This window comes from Chionomys nivalis, chromosome 4, assembly GCF_950005125.1.
Source record: "Chionomys nivalis chromosome 4, mChiNiv1.1, whole genome shotgun sequence".
Taxonomy (NCBI): Eukaryota; Metazoa; Chordata; class Mammalia; order Rodentia; family Cricetidae; genus Chionomys; species Chionomys nivalis.
The window spans coordinates 10,694,824-10,716,168 of record NC_080089.1 but is presented as its reverse complement, the minus strand read 5'-3'; the positions used below and the strand labels follow the sequence as shown (position 1 = coordinate 10,716,168).

General features: G+C 37.5%; 1 protein-coding gene across 1 annotated transcript in view; it reads left to right on the top strand.

The window, feature by feature from the left end:
- Cntn5 (contactin 5) overlaps positions 1–21,345 on the top strand; it is a 1,215,881-nt gene that overhangs the window by 925,213 nt on the left and 269,323 nt on the right. The window contains exon 10 of the mRNA XM_057767831.1: positions 13,560–13,741. Within this exon, the coding sequence (XP_057623814.1) occupies positions 13,560–13,741 (182 nt within the window). The remainder of the gene's footprint in view (positions 1–13,559; positions 13,742–21,345) is intronic.

Genomic DNA, 21,345 nt, shown 5'->3' with positions numbered 1-21,345 from the left:
GTAAAAGAAAGCAGATAGATCTGTATCCGTATTAGTCAACCTGTACAAAACTCAAGTTTAAGTGGCCAAAGGCCTCACATTAAACCAGATCCACTGAACTTGATAGAAGAGAAAGTAGGAAATAGCCTGATAGAACACCAATAATGCAGGTACTAAGATTGGCAATTAATAAATGGGACCTCATGAAACTGAAATACTTCTGTAAGATAAAGGATACTGTCAATAGGACAAAAACAGTATCCTACAGAATGGGAAAAAATTTTCACCAACTCCACATCTCACAGAGGATTAATATCCAAAATAAAGAACTCTTGAAACTACACATTAACAAACCAAATAATCCAATTTAAAAATGCAGTGCAGATTTGAACAGGAAATTCTCAATAGAGGAATCTCAAATGGCTGAGAAACACTTAAAGAAATTTTCACCATCCTTAGCCATCAAGGAAATGCAAATCAAAACTCCTTTGAAATTCCATCTTAAGCCTGTCAAAATGGCTAAGTTTCAATTTATAAAAGTCACTTTGCTGTCCCCATTAAATGTTTATTGTATTGTTTCCTCTGGGATCCTAAACACAGGAAACAAAATTACAGAAATAATTTTTAGCGTATGGGTATTGGGTAGTTTTATGTCAACTTGATATAAGCCAGGGACCTTAGAGAAGAGGAAGCCTTAAACAAGAAAATGCCTCCATAAGATACACTCAAAAGTATTTTCTTAGTGGTCAATAGGGGGTGGGGTCAGCCCATTGTGGGTAGTGTCACCCCTGCACTTATGGTCCTGGGTTCTTTAACAAAGCAGACTGAGCAAGCCATGGGAGCAAGCAGGTAAGCAGCACCTCCCCGTGGCCTGTCTCCAGTTTCCTGTCCTGCTTGAGTTCCTGTTCTGAGTTCGTTTGATGAGGAACAATGATATGGAGTGTAAACAAATTAAATTTTTGCCTTCTCAAGTTGCTTTGGTCTTGGTGTTTTATAAAGGCAATAGTGGCCTCAACTAAGATGCCATGTGTCATTATCTAATTAGTTTTAGCTTATTGATTTCCCCCTAAACGGATGTTAATTTTTATGTACTTCAGACAATAGAATTTTGTGCTTAGATGAGTGGGTTTTTTTCCTTGTTCAGTTAGCTACTTAGTGATATCTGGCTCTTTCTGCTCTTGCTTTTATCATTTTATGCAGAATCAGAAACATACGTAGCTTGGGCTTTACTTCTTTCTGTTGTGAGAAGAGACTTTTGCTAGCACTGGCATCAGTGGGTTCCGGTTAATGAGATCTTCCAATCCAGCTACTGAGGAAGGAACTATCACTGGTCTAGCTGTCTTTAGCACCTCTTCAAGACTTATTATTAGCTGGTTAGCATAAAGCAACCAAGTTCCACTGTACATCATCCATATATACAACACTATACTTCTATTTGTCTGCCCCAACTGCCCCATCTTACTCTAGGAACCCCTATCCCCAAACACACACACACACACACACACACACACCCTTTATCTTTTCATTGTACATTTATTTCATACACTTTTTGTTTTCTGTCTCCTTTAGATCTCTTCTTTGCCTCTCATATCTCTTTTCAACCTTAGGGCCACATATTTTTCACACACACACACACACACACTCACACTATAAATCTGTATACCATGTATATAAATACATTGCATTTTTTTTCTGAGTTTAGCTTATTTTCTTTAACAAATGAACTCCATGTGAATACTCTGGTCTTTCATCATAGGTCATGACTCATTACTAAGCCTTTCAGGATGTCATCTCAATTCCCATTTCCTTGGGTAAAGCTAGTGGGTACCACTGTATCTCACAAAATGGGATATGTTGTAGATCTCAGACATTACCATGGCTCTCCTCCAGCTTCTGTGAAGGCCAGCTGTCTCTAAGTCACAGAAAGCTAGAGCTGTCTCTGCCTCAAGAGGACAGTTAAGTTTGCCCAGATCCTCTTCCTTGTTTTAGACCTTGGAAATTTTGTTCAGCTGGCAAATTGGTACAACTGAGTAGAATGGCATGTTTATTTAACATAGTTCACTGCCCTTCAGTTTCTGGTGCCGTCTATAAAGAGAATCGCTTACTATATTTTCTAGTTTCTTACTGTTTACTTTTCAGTCACTTATTGGGAAATAAGTGAAAACGAACAAAGTAAAATAAAGTTGGTGCTAACCATCTTTATGCAGCCAAGAGGTTGTAATATAGTGGTGTCTCTATGGGGCTTGGATTTAGCTCTTGTCTTTAAGCTGTACCAGCTTCCTTGTAAAGCTACCCCTCCATGTCTCCAAGGGAACCAACGTCTTGTGAGAACATCCCATGTTTGGGGAGGTTCTAGTACTAGTTCTAGTACTGCTCACATTCTGAACAACTGGCTTCCTTTCATGCTTCTTTTTAGAGTGTCCCCCAACATCCATGTCCCAAACTTTCCCACTAATTCCCACACTCTGTAATTTTCAGATTGTCAACTGTCTTTTGGATTTCAATAGTTTCGATGGAAAATTAATGGTAGAAATCTCTCCTGTTTCCTGCTTATATGTTGCCATATGCCCTTGCCATCCATAGAAACTCTGAACCTATAAACAAACATTTTGGTAGATATGGAATGTTGGGATAATTTTCAGTTTTATGTGCCCAAACATTCTTTCAGGTCAACCCTCTTTTATTTTCTTTCATGTAAGTTCAGAATTATTTTCTACAATTGATTCTCCATATTAAGTTAAGGGTAATATTTTACTCTATTAATATTTAAAATATTTTTTGTGTTACTATGGCACTCACTTTAACATATCAGTCTTAGAGGATGCCAAAACTTAAGCTTAAAAATCTGAAGAAGACCAGGTATTGGGTGTGTGGGAGGAAAGTGTATTCTGATGAAATGAATAAATGGATCTTAGTTTTTCAGCTCCATGAGTATTAAAGCACAAAGTGTGATTAAGACACTGAATACCTTTGCAACACAAAGTAACCTGAAGCAGTTTCTGAGAAACATCAAGCTTTCAATTATGATATAGATGAGATAATCTTCACATGCATACATATTGCAACCTTTTAAAACACCATGTCTATGTCAATCAATCTATGTAAAATACAAGGGAATTCAGAAACTCAATCTATAACTGAGATAATCAAAAATTAATTTAAACCCATCCATGGAGTGACTTTAGGCTATCTGTACCATTTAACTTTTCACGGGATATTTTTGTAAAGTCAAAATGTTTTAATATGTAATGTTAATTTTAAATGTGTAACTAATGGGAATCAGTCCTCCTAATAATGTTATTCTAGACCAAAGTAATGATTAATGTTATCTGTTCAGTAATTGTTCAATATCAACTTATTTTCTATATTTTATAAATATGACTATTACAGAGTGTTCTGAATGTGACTCTAAGAAAGAGTCACTCAAAATGTTGAGTTCTCTCCAAATCACCTGGGTAAGTGTCAGCCTTACAAATGGCTCCACGTTGTACATTGAACTTCAATGGACTGGGCTCTAGGCTCACAAGTGGGGACTGGAAAAAAATGAATAGTAAGAATCTGTGCAATATAATCAAGCTACTTTTTATGATATACATTCTGCAGTGTTTAAATAAAAGCAAATATACAGCTCTGGACAAGAAACACATTCATTGAAGTGTAGGTGAAAACGAAAGCTTTCTCTTTCATAAAGGAGTGTATTGTTAGCATGACCTCATCCACCCAAGGGACTGACGTTTGCCAGCGAACTCTATAATCATTTTTACACAAAAGCTACATGTATGCTATGTCATTTGGATGTTTGATCACCTTTCTTTTCTTGTTTTTCTGCTCCTATGTACCCCTAAACCAAATACATTATTTACATGATGATGTATATTGAACAGATACAATAATGACTTTGAAGTGACTTTTTAATTTTGTTTAGAAGATTTCATCATTTCATTATATGTTTGCTTTCCTATGAAAGAGAGGAAATAAAGCCAACTTTTGGGCTTTTGTGAAAGACAAATGATATACTGTATAAAGTCCTGACACAAAATAAATGGCCAATCAATCATAGTTTACAGCGTTATTACCCAACAATCACAAGCAGATCAAGAGCCTGGAAGACCACACTTTCAAAACGCAATCTTTCCATGAGTTATGACCCAGGATAGAAGTTAAATAAGTGCCAAGACTTCTTCATGAAGTCACAGAAGTAGGTATAAAATCCCTACCTCTATGAAATAACATTAGATTACCCATCTTTGCACTCCTGACTGCAGGGTCTATATGCACTAGCTTGCAGGGTTCCCTGGTGGGTGCGGACACAGGTAGCAATATTTCTCTTGCTGTTCATGATCAGAAGATAGTTTTTTTCTTCATTATGTTCTTTGGAAAAGTTCATGGGATCTGATGTGGATTCCTGGCATTCTGTATAACAAATCATCCAACATGACTAAACTTTAATCAGAGTTTAAGAATTTGGGGCTGGAAGCGAGTCAAAGATAATTTATTTTAGAATGTTTGCCTTATGAATGTTCTGAAACAGTAGTTATTCTGAGTGTGTCTGACTGTATTAGAAAGAGTAAATTAATCTGCCTATTTAAATGTTAAGGATTCTATATTTATATTACACATACTTTTCATATTAAAGTATAGTTGATTTTAAGCCTATACTTTATTTCACTAAATGCTATTTGAAATATAAATGATGCCAAATCTATGCCTTGACACAGACCAAAGAGAAAATGGATAGAAATAACAGTTAAACTTTAGTTTTTAGTAATGTTCTGGAGGGAAAGCGGTTTTTAAAAATACATTTGCAAGCTTAAATACTGAGAAACATCTAGGAGGTCGTGTCTAGGTTTTTGTTAACAAAACGTGCAGTACTCTAAGAAGAAAACAATATTTCTCAATGTTATCATGAGGGTAAATATAATCCACTGGATTTGTTTCGATTATTCATTTAGAAAAGAAAAAACTCTTGAACTCTTGAGATAGGACTTGGGCTGTAATTGCTGTATCAGCTTCCTGCATCAGACCAGAACATGTACATGAATATGCCGCGTATATTTATTACATTCACACATCAATGAACAGTGCTTCCAAATATGGAATCTGGCTTCTTATGGCCCTTGTTTGGGGATGAAAAATTGGCAACCAGTTTTTCTAAGTGAGAAATTTTTATGTGATTGTTATGTAGTTCTTGAAACTAAAACTGGGCATAAGCAATATAAAAATATCAATGAAAATACCATTACATTCTTAATTAAAATTTCTGATATGAATCTTTAATAAATGAACCTCTTCACTTCCACCATTTTGGTGTCAAAAAAGTCTTTTCAAATCTTAACTAACCTTTCCTTCTAACAGAATGGCTACTGTTCGCAACATATTTAAAGAGTTTGAACTTGAAACGCTATGCCCTGTGCAGATGAAATAGTTTGAAAGTTCAGCAGGAAGTTACTATGGAAAGCAGATAGCCACGAGTGTGTGCGTGTAAAGCACACTCTTCTTCTATGTAAGCAACAAGCTCTATCCCCACTTCCTGCTGAAGATTCTTGGATTTTCTCTGATAACAAATTGCAATAAGCCTAGACAAACTGTGTTCCATCTCAATCTATAAACATCAGACCTGTGAGGTGTACCGGGAAATGATTCAGCTTTTCTTGAAGAACTTGGAAAACTCTATTAGACAGGAGGCAGAAAGGAGAGTGAAATAGAGTAAGATAGATTATGTAGATTTTCTGAAGCTGCAGACTGCATCTGTATGCAGTGGTTACATAGAATCTGCAAGAATCTTTTAGAACACTTCCTGCCTGCTTTCTCGTCCTATCTGCTCACCATTTCACTTCGTTGTGTCTGGAGCCAAATTCAACACCACTAACCATGGGCATCTCTCTCTCTGGCTTCACCGTCTATCCATGTGTCTCTACTGAAGCTAACGAGTTCAATATAGAAGGAAGAAAACTACACAACTGGATATGTGTGCCTGAGCCCTAGTTTGGCTCTGATGCTGTCTGCTACTGAGTGTCTTCACAGTGGCTAACTCAACCATCCCTTCCACTGCAGCTGCAGCAGGGAATATCCAGGGTCACTGCAAAAACAGAATGGCCACTTTATTTGCTGACTCCAGATCTACAAACCTCTCGCCTTACAAATCTTCCCTCCTTAATCTTTTGAATATAAATGAAAGAGGAACTATAAGAATCAAATACAAACTACAAACCAGTCTTTGTTCTTTGCCCTGTCCCCTGCTCTTAGCAATGTCACTGCTTTGTTAACTTTTATTTTCAAAGATTTTCTTTATATTGGCTCTTCTTATATTTATTTATGCATAATCACATTTCTCTAGTCTTTTGGTTTTTCGAGACAGGGTTTCTCTGTAGCTTTGGTGCCCGTCCCGGAACTAGCTCTTGTAGACCAGGCTGGCCTAGAACTCCCAGAGGTCCGCCTGCCTCTGCCTCCTGAGTGCTGGGATTAAAGGCGTGCACCACCACCCCCCAGCACATTTCTCTAGTCTTAACAAGAGTTCACTATTAAGTTTTATATATATACATAACACATATATGTATATAATTCATACAAATATATAACTCATATATGCATATAAAACATACAATATGTAAACTGGGTGAAATGTTAACTCCTACTTCATAGAATCACTACGACATAATCAGATAAAGTATACACAGTACTTAAAGTCTGAAAAATAATAAATATCCTGTTAGCATCTAGTTACAGAAGCAAGAAATCCAGAAATAACATTTCTTCTATCATCTATCTATCTATCTATCTATCTATCTATCTATCTATCTATCTATCTATCTATCTATCTATCTTCTATCTATTATCTATCTATCCATCTATTTATCTATCATTTATATTTCTCACTATTCTATTTTAGACAACATAAAGCCCCCTGAATTCTACCTCTGAAATCTGTGATGTCTCGGCTGCTTAATCCTACTAGTTTAATTTTCTATACTCCAGTAAGCATTCATGCAGATTTCTTCCCAAGTCTCCTTTTCTACTTTCAGATAGTGAACCATGTCTTGTTCACTGGTACCTTGCACCAAGTTTATTGGAGTGCAGTGAGGCCCCTCTGTTGATGCATTCACTGATTGTGGCTGCTTGCACTCTGCAATGGTAGTACTGAGTAGTTGTGAGACAGCATCTAACTGGCACACTTGAAATGTTTACTTGCTCACAGCCATTCGCCCAGTGCTACGGTAATCTCTAACAAAAGCCCCTATTTCATACTAGAAGATCGTAATTTTGTAGTTGTTAGGAAAACTTAACTGCATGAAGACAATGTCCATGGCACTTCCTGCTCACTCCTACATTCCTACATTCCTCTTCAACCTCATCACCATCTCCTGCTAACCCACGAACAACTATAATGATTACTATTTCATTCTTCAAGCAGTTTTCTCGCAGGACTCCAGGAAGCAGGCTGTCTCTTTATTCTCTCTAGAATATCTTTATCTGTTCTCTCTGCCTGAGTAATTACTGCTCATTACTCCAACCTTAGTAAAATCAGCTCCTGACCCTCACTACGTTAAGTTAGCTGGGTTTTGTCTTTATGCTTAACTTAAATCACACTTAGTATTCTAAGAGTTCCGTGCAGTCAGGCTAACTACTGTAACCTCAATTTATTATAAAGCCCACCTCATGATAGATGTATTGAATAAAACAGTTAAGTGAAAATGAATGAATAATTATAGTATTAATCCAGAAATTCCCCTCAGCTATCTGAAAGTGTGTGATTCTGCTGGCTTCTAAGCATCTTTCCAGATCACAAGGCTTTCCTCAGACCCAAAGGATAGGAAGCTCTTGGATAGAACCACATCTGGGAAGCAGATAGATTTACTTTTTCTTTTGTATGTCACAGATGCCTGGCTCTGGGGTGAACTGTTTCCATTCCCTATAACCATTTGAAATGAAAAAAAAAGCAAATTTTTAAAACAATAAGAAAATCATAAAAACTACAGCAGACCACAATCTACTATAACAACTAAGAGTTTGTTCCTAACTTAAATTATTTGCTTAAGATAATTATCATGATGGTACATATTCTGAGCTGAGCCTTAAGTCCTCAGCATAGCTAGTATCATAGAAAGGATATAAATTGCTGTTTGATCACACATTTCAAAGGAATAATAATTAAGTAAAGAGATTCATGGTAAACAAGACAGAAGCACTTAGCTTTTTTCTTTGAAGGCCAATTAGTACTCATGGCTGTGATGCTCTATCCCTGTGTCTCCAGGGAACACCTTTGCATTTTGCCTTTAGCAAGGATGTGGCCTTAGGTTAACATCCCCCAAAATTCTTTAAGATTTTATAAAGAAAATGGTTGTTTTCAACACTTTTACATAAAATGTAAATGTGCAACAATCAACCACATTAACAACTGGATTTTGTTCCTTTTTTTTTTTTTTTTTTTTTTTTTTTTGAGCTATAGGACCATAAACAGAAAAAAATCTTTCGGCTCAATAGCTATTTTTTATGATGGTTTTTTTATGTGCTTTCTTAGAGAAAAGTTATAAAACTTGGGTCTTTCAGTTTCCATCAGAGGTATACAGTGCTCCTTCTTTTTTTGTGCAAATCACAGAGGAGCCATAACTGTATGTATTTCCACATCCAATGTAAAATTCATGTCTCACTTGTGACTTATGCAAGGAAAATAGGAAGCTCCATTAGACAGACCTACAATTTGTCTGTGAATAGCTAGTTGCGGCTGGGGAGTACTTTCCTTTGAAATCATTAAATCTTTACAGCTAAGCCTTCCTTCTGTCTTGACAGATTCTACACATTACTTCATCATCTGTATCAAATGATCTTTAAGAAATGCCTTAATGACTTCTGCGAAGGCTAAAGTTCACCCACCACGCGCCTCACATTTAGAACTACATTTGTAGGCACTATTCATCCTGCCTCTTTGACGGAGCTAACACAAACCCTGTCAGAATTTCAGTGTGGCTTCACATAATCTTCTGTTACTGATAGATTTTTCTGAGTCAAATGAATAAGAAAATAATGCAAACTTTAAACATCCTTTAGTTGCTTTAAGTTCCTGTGCTTATTGCACACAGGAATCCAAAGTGTGGTTAAAAAATAAAATTTAAACACATCTTCAACAAGACAGAAATAACTGTTCTTCCCATTTCTGTGAAAATTGATATTTCTACTCATTCTTCCAGTATAGCCTAACCCAGCCCTTTTTCTGAGAGACAACCCCGATTTTTGTGATGGGAATTGTGTGTTGGATAATATTACAACATTAAATGAGAATTTTACAGTATCTTGAGATACATTTTTAATGCTAAGTCCTGACCAAAAAAAAAAAAAAAATGAATGTATCAAGCTAGATTATAAACAAGGTACTTGAAAATAACAGAAGTTCTTTAGTTTGTTCTTAGCTGTCATGAACAGCATAGATGAGAGAGGAGATCCCAAAGGCCTATAAAATATTCTTGGCATCAAGAAGCTCGAGGTTTCCATTTCATTTAATAGTAGCTTATGTTTAGAATCAAATCAATGTTCGGCCACCCTACCAGTGCTAGTTATAATTTTCCTGTTTTGAAACTTTTAATAATTCAAAGGCAAGTTTTTGATTGCTAATCTTGAGAATTCAACATAGAAATGAAGAGAAATAAAGTTTGTTATGTAATTTCTATTGCAGGGGAAACAGGCACTTGGCATAAGGCTGTGGTGATTTCCTGTGTAAACCCTGCCCTCTCCACCTACAAATGCATACAAAGTGCCAAGAGCCTATTATGAGCATGAGTTCTTATGCACATGAACATCCGAACAGGAACTGTTTCTTCCCCATCGCAGAAGCTGTGTCTGCCCTTCAGTTTCCTCGCACATGTTTCTCGTGGAGGAACTCCTCCCCACATGCCAGCAGTCTGCTGTCCAAGCTAACTTTCCATCCTCTTTCTATAATCGAATCTAGAACTTCAGTACTTTGTCTTTCTAATGAAATCAAGCATACCTTGAAGATCTTCAACAACCATTTCATTACTGATTTCAAACACTGTTCTGAGAGACAGCAAGGATCCTGTTAAGTTAGCGAGGGGATGAGAACACTCCCCCACTCCTCCACACACTTGGCTCTAAACCCGCTCAGTACAGAAGCACTGTTGAGTGTCTGGAACATCGCCTTTCTCCTTAGCGTCGGGGTGTTCTTGTCCTTGCTTTGAAAATTGTTCCCTCCTGTGTAACACAGCCTCCATTCTAGATTGCTTCCTGGTCTCTATTACAACCTTGGAGTCCATTTTATATTTATTCTCCTCATTTATGAAATATTGCCTTCCCTCGTAGATTAAATAATCAAATACAAAGAAATTAAGATTCTATTACTTCTTAATAAAATAGCTTGAAATGACGGGCAGTACTCATAAAGTCAGTAGATAAACTACTAAGAATTAGGGCATTCAGCATTTAGGAAAGACAATGTTGGCAACTTTCATTTTGCGTTCAGCAGCTTGAGGTTGTGTGCTTTGTATGTATAATCAGGAGTAGCTAATCTGACTGACTCTGCTGCAGCCTACAAAGTAAGAAAGAAATGATATAAAAGAGGAAACTGCAGTGAAAAACAAATGCTCATTGAGTAGCTTGAACATCTACTCTGTGGAAAATATAAAAATTCAGATTTTAAAATTATAAAAGGTGAGTAATACGAAAATATTTGTTTTAACGTATTTGTATATGAATAGATTACTTGGCATGGGATTTAAAATTTGATTTAAAATGTTCAAAGTCCTTTGTCCTCTACTGTGGAATTGAAATTAGTGAGTAATGGCAAAATATGAATGATTTTTCTTCAGTTATTTTATTTATTTCTTCCAAAGGCCCATAGTACCACCAGAGATCCCATCATTAAAACAGTGGTTATAATAAAACATAATAAAAACAGTAAAGAAAACATAAATATGGAAATACAGTATCTCCTGGAATTTGTATTTGGAAAAGATGGGAATCATATCTAGAATACGTGACTGAAGAGTGAAAACAGAAAATACTGTCTTATACAAATTTTTTGTCAGTGTTTTATGTTTTCCATATATTTATTTATGTGGGGAGGGAGCATATGTACCCAGGCATACATGTAGAGATCCGAGGAAAATGTGTAGAAGTCATCTTTTCCTTTCCACCATGTGTGACTCAATGATTGAACTCAGGTCCTTAAGTCTTGATGGTGAGAACCTTTACCTGTTGAGCAATCTCAGCAGATCAATAGTTCATGTTTTAAAACATTTATGAGCCTAGAATATAACATGGGTACACAGCAGCATCAAAAGTAAGGGAGATACTGGAGTTAACTGTGTGACCTCACCTCTTCCTTCATCCCATCTTCCCTGAGGACAGGGAACCAAGAATCTGAAATATATGGCTAAGGAGTCCTGCCCAAGGCCCTGGACTTGACAGCTGGTGCCATCAACAATGCTGTCATTCCTACTAGAGAACAAATTTTGGTTAAAGTTACTTTCTGAAATTTCCTTACACTCATCATTTATAATGCAGAGAAGACTGTTATGGGAGATTCAATTAAGATGCAAAGAACTTTGATAATTAAGGGAAAAAAGTTGTTGTCTATCTGGCCATACAAGCAAGAAATGGGCCAAGGAAGAGATTGAAGACACAAAGGTGTGTTTTTGGATCAGAGGATAGAGAAGATAGAGGAGGTGAGAAAGAACATAGAAAATACATAGAATATATCATGAAAAGTGTAGCATGTGTAGACACTAAAAAGTCCATGTAACAGAGCAGAACTTGGAAGAGATGCCAGTGCAGGAGAACTTGTAGCAGAGAATGCAAGATTTCAGCCATTGTGACCACTGAGTGTCCTTCATGATGCTGAAATCATGAATTTTACCCCCTATCACACACGAACAATGAAGTAGTCCAGGGGACCACAGCCGAATGGGAAAGAGCTCCCATCTACAGCACAAGAGCAGTGATGTAGTCCAGGGGACCACAGCCTAAAGAGAAAGTGCAGTATAAAATTGCCATCCCAACTCTGCAAAAAAAAAATTGACCTAAACTTGAGTTTTGAAATCATTTTTCTAAATAAGAAAAGGTTCGGAACTCATAAAGAAACCATATAGCCTTGTGAGCTTTCCCACAGAAGGCATACTTCCAAGACCCTGTCTCAGCAGCCATCATATGATAAGGGCAAGATAGACAGGAGAATGGGAAACACATTCTGTTTTTATACTTTCTTTTGTGATAATGTCACACATGAGCACAACATCTGCATCATGCCTCACTCCCAAATTCCTGATGTCCTCTTTAATTGCTATTGTTACATGTTTGCACGTGTGTGTATATCACACACACATGTCTATGTAATCTACTGAGTATTTTTAGAAACAAATTATTTTTAAATATTTTTCCTCCAATATATTTCATTCATGTTATTTCCCCTCCCCTAGTTCCTCTCAGACCCCTGTATATCCCTTACTCACCTGAATCATTCTCTTTCTCTCTTAAAACAAACAAACAAAAAAAGCCAATCAAACCAAAATATGCAGTGAGAGAAAACATAACAAAAGAAGAAAGCACAGAGTCTTTTTGTGTTGGGCAGCTACTTCTGGGCATAGGGCCTGCATTGGAATTCAGATACCCTACTGGAGAAAACTGATGATCTTTTGCCAGTGGGTATTACTATAGTGTCTTAGTCAGGAGTATGACTTTGTGTCCACTTCTCTTTCTTAATGCTGGGAATGTTTTTCTGGTTTGAACCTGTGCTGATTTTTTAAAAAAATAAATTAATGTTGCATAGTCCTGATAAGGATTCAGGGAAAGCATATCATATATTACTGTTAGGACTGCTACTGTCTGCCAGTACTTATTGAAATGAAAAATGGACATGCCCTTTGCGCATTAATCCAGCTTTTGGGAATGTCTCCTGTAAACCATGAAAGCAACAGTGTAGTGATCAGGGTCTCCATTTGACACCAAAGAAGAGAGATGCACGAAATGAAAGCAGTGCATCCTGAACCGTGTGCTATAGGGACAGTTGACCAACACGCTCCTATATCAAAGTTCCATGCACCCATGAATGAGGAAAAGCCAGGTAATATTTATCTGATAAAACCTTTAGGATTAAATAGAAAATATAAAAGCTTTAAATAAGAGGGAAAAAAAACAGCTAAATGGCTCACTATGGGGAGAAATGTGCTACAGGGACCAGGTAATGCTGTACAAACTGTTGCTATGGGAAACCGATTTGCTGCAGATGAGGGCAGAAAAGTTTCTCTATTTAATTCCCAACTCTTTTGTTTGACTCCTGCTGTAAAACTGTTAGCAAATTCACCAAAGTCTATTTGTTACTTAAAAATCCGTCATTTACATTTAGAAAATAATAGTGCAGGCTTTCTAAGGCTTTGTGGAAGTTTGAAAGAGAAGGACTTGGTTCCCTGATGGTTTCACAACCATGTGGAAAGTGACTTGAATCCACTGGCACACGGCCCTAATTGTGATTACGTTTCATTGAGCTCAGCCTATTAAGTGCTTAAATTACCAGATAACTGAATCTATGTTTCTAATAGCGGGAAGTATATTAACAGTGCCTCTGTTCCCTATTGTAGCCCTGTTCCAACAATCACTTGGATGAAGGTTAACGGTTACATTCCCAGTAAGTCCAGACTGCGGAAATCCCAGGCTGTGCTGGAGATCCCCAACCTGCAGTTAGATGATGCTGGGATATATGAATGCATGGCTGAGAACTCCCGTGGAAAAAACTCCTTTCGTGGACAGCTGCAGATATACAGTAAGTGCTTCAGAAAAGCACAAAGCTTTCCTCCCGAGGGTGAGATAGAAAATGCAATCTGAACTGAACATTGCTTACCTGACACTGAAAATCCAAGTGATAACTGGAAACCGCATCTCTTTGGTTTAGTTTCCTCGTGTAGAATGAGCCTGTACGTGAAATTAAACAAGTAATTGTCATCCTCTGTGTAGATGATTGAGAATTTATATCCATAAAATTAGACCTTTACCTGGTACTAACTACTATTAACTGATAAGTGAAAGTTTTATTTTATTAACTGTGTTTAACTTGTTTTAGCCCATGGATTATCTCAGGGGTCAAAATTTTGTGCCCATGCATCAAATCCTGCCCAGCTGCTGATTTGGGTAAACATCCATTTGTTTATAAATGCTCTATATCAGCATTTGCTTGACTCTCACGGAATTAAGTGGAGGCAGGGACCTGCTGTGTTGTAAAGACTGAAATATTTGCTATCCAGCAGTTCTGAGAAGTTTGCTGAGCTCTGGCCTGAACTAATACGTCCATATGACAAACAGCTCCTGATACCTGCGGGTGTTTGTTTTCCAAAAATGCTAGTCAGCCAACCAAGTGATGTAGGAAGTGGATTATGGAGTTCAGATGGCTTTCATGCTCACATTGGCCCCTAAGGGTCATGTACATCCACTTTTCACATGAGCCTACACAGGTCAGTAAATGATAATATACTTATGCCCCAGCTGAAGAAAAGAATCAGGAGAGGGACACAGGAATCCAGGGCAGCCAGAAGAACAGAGCCTGGAAATGCCCATGGCTGAGTCATCGTAAACATGTCACCCTGTTTCTCTAGACTGCATCTCTTGTAAACCTAAATGCACTGCCAAGGGACTCTGCAAGAAATCTGGAAATGCTGTTGATAACTACATTCAACCTTCCTTTCTATGGCTTCAATAACTCCTCCAGGAATTCATCCCTTCAGCAGATTGTGGCATGAGCATTTTATCCATCCATGTTTACTAAGTGCTTCTTACTACTCTGGATGCTAGAAAAGACATTTGAATTAGAAAAATAGTGAACTTCAAATTAGCACTGAAAACAGGAAGGATCATGAGGATTCTAGGTCAACCACATTCTGTCCTGAACTTTGGGACTTTAAAACCATCAGAATCTGAAAGGCTGAATGGGACAAAGCATCTGGGAAGGACACTCCTAAGCACTGAAAAGCCTATAGGATGTGCTTGGGTACCAGGCCAGGAACTTTCAGACTGTGGGTATGTGTACCTGTTACTAAGTTTGCATGAAACTCAGTATTTGTAACTGCTCATAATTTCTTAAAGCAAATAATTAAGACAGTCAGCAGACAAAGAGAAAACCATTGCTTTGCCATAACCCCACTGAAATGCATTTTTATTCTCATAGTGACAGGATGGAGAAAAAAAAAACTGGCAATAAAATACAAGAATTAAACCAGAATTGTATGGTTTAAAACCACAAAAGAGACTAAGGAATACTTATTGCTTCATGTGCTATTGCAAACCGTTTTCCACACATTTCTGTTGTAAAGGATGCAATATTCCTAATAAGAATGAGTTGTAGACGGGGTAGGGGGGGACCCAGAGTTCCTAACTGACTAAGATCCTTGGCCCCTCTTCTTGACTCAGCTGGTTAGTTCACAGGCAGTACCCACTGCTGCAAACAGTGCCAAATAATTTCTCTTAACTTAATCTGAATCATTACTTTAAGTTTTAAATGTATAGATTGTTGCCAAAGCAGAACAACTAGGTCCCTTTTAACCACTTGCCATGTCTGGTTGACATACCAGGAAGACATCTTGAAAGGATGTGACCAATTACCCTAATTAGAATGGCTTCTGGCCAGACTCCATCATGGCACCATATATTTAGATTTGTTCTGAGTAACCCCACTTTGTGTCTGTTTCCTTGGGAACTTAGGAAGAACTCCTTGTTTCACTCCCAAAAATGTCTGGGTTCACACAACTTCTGTAACTCAGAAAGTTGTGACTGTAGAATGCAGGTTGGTCCTGACAAGCATTTATGTTTGACTAACAGCAGATATGCGTATTAGTAAACTTTCCATTAGAACATAATACCTGGGATAATCATCTTGAAAAGAAGAGAGGTTAGTGCTGAATCATGCTTTCAGAGGCTTCAATCCGGGTATCCTGTCTTTGTCACATGCTATGAGACAGCACATTGTGGAAAAATAGATTCACCTTGTGTCTACTAGGAAGCAGAGGGAAAGGAGGGAAAGGAAGGGGCTTGAGCCCAATTATAACATACCCCTAGAGCACTAAGAACCTTCAGATGGACAGACCCCAACTACTGAAGGTTCCAGCCCTCCCCATCAGCGCCACAGTCTGTTAGCCAAGCCTTCATATGTAGGGAAGCTCCCATGGGTAGTCTCATGGGTACAACAGTTAGCTATTCTCCTGTATCTAAGGATTTTATTAGGCTCCATATAGAGTGGTTGGGGTATTCGGAAGTTCTGTGGTAGGCCATTTTGTCAAAGCCTTAGAACTATCATATATGGTAGATATTTGGGCTTTTGTTTAAGAGCATTGATATTAAAACATAATGTAACAAATGATAAAACATGAAGGATCCCAAGTAGTTAAATTGAAAAGTAAAATAAAGGTAAATTTATATGAGTAGTATAAACAGATTTAAACTACAAAATTCAAGGAAAAAAATAAATAGCAAAATTGAAGGTATTACATTCGGGGGAGATTTGAATTTTAAAATAAACTGTATAATTGTTAAGGTGAATGTACTCTGGTATCATGTACAGTAGTTTTAGAAGACAATTTTCTTGATTATCTCTGTCACCTCTTTTCTGGTGATTTACTCAAAATCCCTGTTGATTCAAAAATACATTCCATATTAAATTGAACCTTGCTTGTTAGCAGTCTCAATTAAAATGAAAGAGAAAATTAATAAGAAGAAAACAGGTGAAGAAAGAAAGAAAAAAGGAGAGAGGGAGGGAGGCAAAGATTGAAGAAATGGTGAAGGGAAGGGTACAGAGAAGAAGAAGGCAGACAGTCATGTGGTCTGCCGTAACGGAAGCACTTCTAGGGGAGGCTGATGAAAGGAAGTGTTTACTGTATAGAAAACATAAAGATTTGTGGTCTACAGTATAAAAAGTAACATAAAGCCACGGACAGCAATTTTGGGTGGTGACGATCTCTAGATTGTATCTATGATTTAGACTTTACTTGAATTTAATGTATCTGCAACCAGGGTCCTTAGGGTAGAGGTAGGTTGTACTTTTTCAAACCACCAAAGAATAACACAGTTGCATTGTTGGTATAGATAAGTCTAGATATACTGACTGGCTTTAAGCCCCTGGGCAGCATCTTCACAAATTTTAACATGTTCTATTATCTACAGATTAATTCTGCACATTTTCAAGATAATTATATATATATATATATATATATATATATATATATATATATATATATATCTTAGCATGCTATCCAGGAAGGAGTGGATAAAATTGATTGTAAATCTTATTATGATGATTACTGCTTTTATGTGAACACCACCCTGCAGGGTTCAGTGTGAGGCAAGTGAATGGGAAGAGTGAAGAGTGACTGCTGACAGTTACTAAGAGCTTATGTTCAAGGCTGCACATGGCCAGGCCTTCACACATTAATCACATTGGCACTCAGTGATGAGGATATCACACCTACTGAGATTTAAAACCATTACAACTTGAGTTACATGTATGTGCTGTACTTAGGTAAAAGTAGGTGTGGGTACAAGGAAGGATGCTCAAAAGGGTCAGTGAGACAGAAAACTAGAAGAAGTTTCAAGAAAGGGAGAGACCTGGAGAACACAGGAAACACATTCTATTGTGGATGAGGAAAAAAGCTAAAGTCATACAGAGGGGATCCATTTGAGCTGAAACTTGCACAAACTGTTCTCTTCCTGTGTCCAATCAGCTTTGTGCTTACACAGCATGCACACTGCATGAGATGTTGTAAACAACTGTGAGAAGTTAGTGATGAACTCTGAGCCTAAGGCTTTGCTTAGAAACAATGAACAGAGCTAGAGGAAGAGGTGAGTGTCTAAGCTACTTGCTAGACAGCCCTGCTTTCTTGGGCCTAGACCCAACCCTAAGGCACATTCTGTGCCCTATCCCCACAAACCACACCCCCCAGCAACCAGGCAGTAGCATCCTTTCTGCCCACTCCCAACATCCCCTCCTCATTGGCAAATACTGAAGCCATAGGTGCCACCACTAACAATTAGAGGAAGAGATAGGAAGAAGGCAGTGTAGGAATACATTCAACAGCATAAAGAGCAATATGACAACACCAGAAATAAGTGGTTCTACAACAGCAAGACCTGAACATCCAACACAGAGAAAGCAGAAGAAAACAACCTTAAAAATAACTATGACAGTGGTAGAGACCCTAAAAAGGAAATGAGAAATTCCCTTAAATAAATGGAGGAAAATATAAACAGAAAATTGGAAGAAATAAAAAAAAATCCCATAAAGAAAACCAAGAATAAACAACAAGTGAAGGAAACAGTCCAATATTTGAACATTGGAGTAGAGGCAATAAAGAAAACACAAACTGAGGAATTCTGGAAGTGGAAAATCTGGGTAAAGGAACAGAAACTATAGATGCAACCATAACCAACAGAATACAAAAGATAGAAGAGAGAATCTCAGGCATTAAAGATATTACAGAGGAAATAGATTCATCAATCAAAGAAAATGTTAAACCCAACAAATTCTTACCACAAAACATTCAAGAAATCTGGGACACCATGAAAAGGCCAAACCTAAGAATAATAGGGATAGAAGAAGGAGAAGAAGTCCAGCTCAAGGGCATAGAACAGAGCCAGGCAGTGGTGACACACGACTTTAAAGTTCCAGTACTAGGGAGTCAGAGGCAGGCAAATCTCTATGAGTTGAGGCCAGCCTTGTCTACAAAGCAAGTTCCATGATAGCTAGGGCTACACAGAGAAATCTGTCTCAGAAAACAAAAATAAAACAAACAAACAAAAAGAACAGATATGCAGTATTAAACTTAACCTCCCCATCACAAAAATGATAAACTGAATTTTAAATGTTACAAGCAAACAAACAAAAGACAATAGAATCAGTCTAACCTGGAAATGGTAACTGAAGGTCAATTCTTACCAACCTTTCTGATAATTATGAGGGAGATGATTCCTCTGGACATATTAAAGTTTGTGCAATTATTCTTCAAAATTTGTATTTGACTATGCTTGGATTTCAAAGGGTGGTTTGCCGCTAGAAATATACACAGATTCACCATAGAAAATTATGTAACTTTATAAATTCCTGGTTTCCATAATCATCCATGATGCCACAACCATGTTTCTGTGGGGAAACATTTTTTTTATTTGAATCTACTATTCTGAAAATTGTGCCACATTTGTGATCATGCTTGATTAAAAATAAAACTGAAGATATCTGTGGGTGATAGATTGGGGCAGAGACTCAATCACTATGTATTATGTTCAATCATCATAGCAGCCCATGGAAATGGGAATTACCATCTACGACTTACAAATGAGGCTCATTAAAGTAAAGGAACTCATTTCCAATTATAGATTACAGCAAGGGCACCACAAACTGGGGCTTGAACCTATATTCACCCCCAACTGTATCATTCAACACTGTACATTAACTCTCGCTGGCTCACAGCTGAGAGTCATAATACTAAAATTGATCTATGTCAGTAAAATATGTTGAGTCCTCAATACTTAAGATACAGGAACAGGGAAGCAGCCAATAACACTTACCGTATGTCAGGAGAGACTTCCAGAGTTCCCAGCGACAAGAGGTAATAAGCAATAGCTTTCTTTATGCACATCTGCTTTGTGCAATACAAAATGGAACCCAGAGACAGTTCTGAAGCCCAAAAGTATCACGTGAGTAGCTGCCAGGATACTGGCATCTGGGGTGGTTCTTATGGCTTCCCACTTCAGAAGACCATATGTCTCCTCAGTTTTCTAAACCCTGACAGACATGGTCCAACAAAAGCCACATTAAAGTTATGAAGTTGATTGCAAATCCAGCCAAACCTGGGATTTTTTTCTTTTAAATTGCATATATGTGTGAGTCTGTATGTGTGTGTATGTGTGTGGAATATGTGAATTTATGGTCTGTGTGTGGTTATAAATACATGCATGCATGTGTATGTGTGTGTTTATGTATATGTGTGTGGTGTGCATATTCATGCATCTGTATATGTTTGTATGTGTATATGCAGGTTTGTGTTGTATGTATATGTCTTTGTGAATATGTGGTGTGTTTTTGTATGTATGTGCCGGCATGCATGCATGTGTGTGTTTGTGTGTGGGTGTGTGTGATATAATGCTGTGGAGATCAGAAGACAACTTGCAGAAGTAAGTTCTTTGCTTCTATCATGTGGCTCACAGGGGCTGAACTCAGGTGGTCAAGTGGGAGGCAGGTGTCTTTACCTAGTAAGCCAATTCACTGGCCCAGATTTTCATTTTCTAGATAATTGATCAATTCCACACCATGCAGACCAAGTTGCGGTGTGTTCTGACCGGTGTTTTTATTCAGAAGCTAAAGGAACCTCATCCACTGAGTAACTGCAATCTGCTGGAAAAGAAACCTTAAAGGGAATCTTGTGTCTTACCTGAACTTTTACTATTCTCTATATGAAATACTTCCAAGCTACAGTCCAGAGTGTGTTTCTAAAAAAAAGCAAAAAAAGGTTCCATTTCACTGCATCCTTGTCATTTGGTCCACGTAATTAATGCACACTTAGCAGTCTATGAAACACTTTGCAATGTTAAAGCAAAGAACAACAGAAAAATGCCCTAAGAGCTGAAACGACCTTGTATTAAATGTCACAGCATTCTGCATGCGTTTTCACAGGTGATAAGTAAAAATACATCACACTTAGATGTTGAGTTAGATTTACTTCTAAAACAGAGTTTGTCTTCATTTTTAACAAGATCCATGGCCCACATTTCCTTTGTGTTTATGTCTGTGTGCATACATATGTGTATATGTACGTATGTGTGTATTTACATGCATTTAATTGAACCTTTATTTTGTCAGTTGCCAAGCAATTTATGTCTACTAGCTGCCAACAACACCTAAGGACATAGCCAGTCACACACAGGGTGCAGAGCGGCTTCTGTTCTGTAATACAGACGTTGCTGTCTGATGCTGAGCACACCAGGAATTATAGGAAAAAGTGTTCCTGCTTTGACTGTGTTTTAAACAAAATACACAAACACGAATAATTTTCTTTGAGAAATTTTATTAACAAATAGTTCAATGGAGAAAAGACATCTTAACTCTTATTTTGTACTTTCTGTGGAAGTCCCACAATGTTTACTGATAAAGGAATTGCTATGTGTTTTGATTTTGAAATTTTTTCACTGATTATGTTGAATGTCAATAAATTCTGAAAACTTATGCTAAGTAAAATTCAAACTAAAAAAATAGTTTTCTAAAATTATATACATGTACACATGCACACAAATTTATGTACACAAATGTGCACACACATCTGAGCAACTATTAATAGGACCTATTGTGTGATGCTACTCACAAGAGTCATTTTTGCAGTGACTGGCTGCCTACCA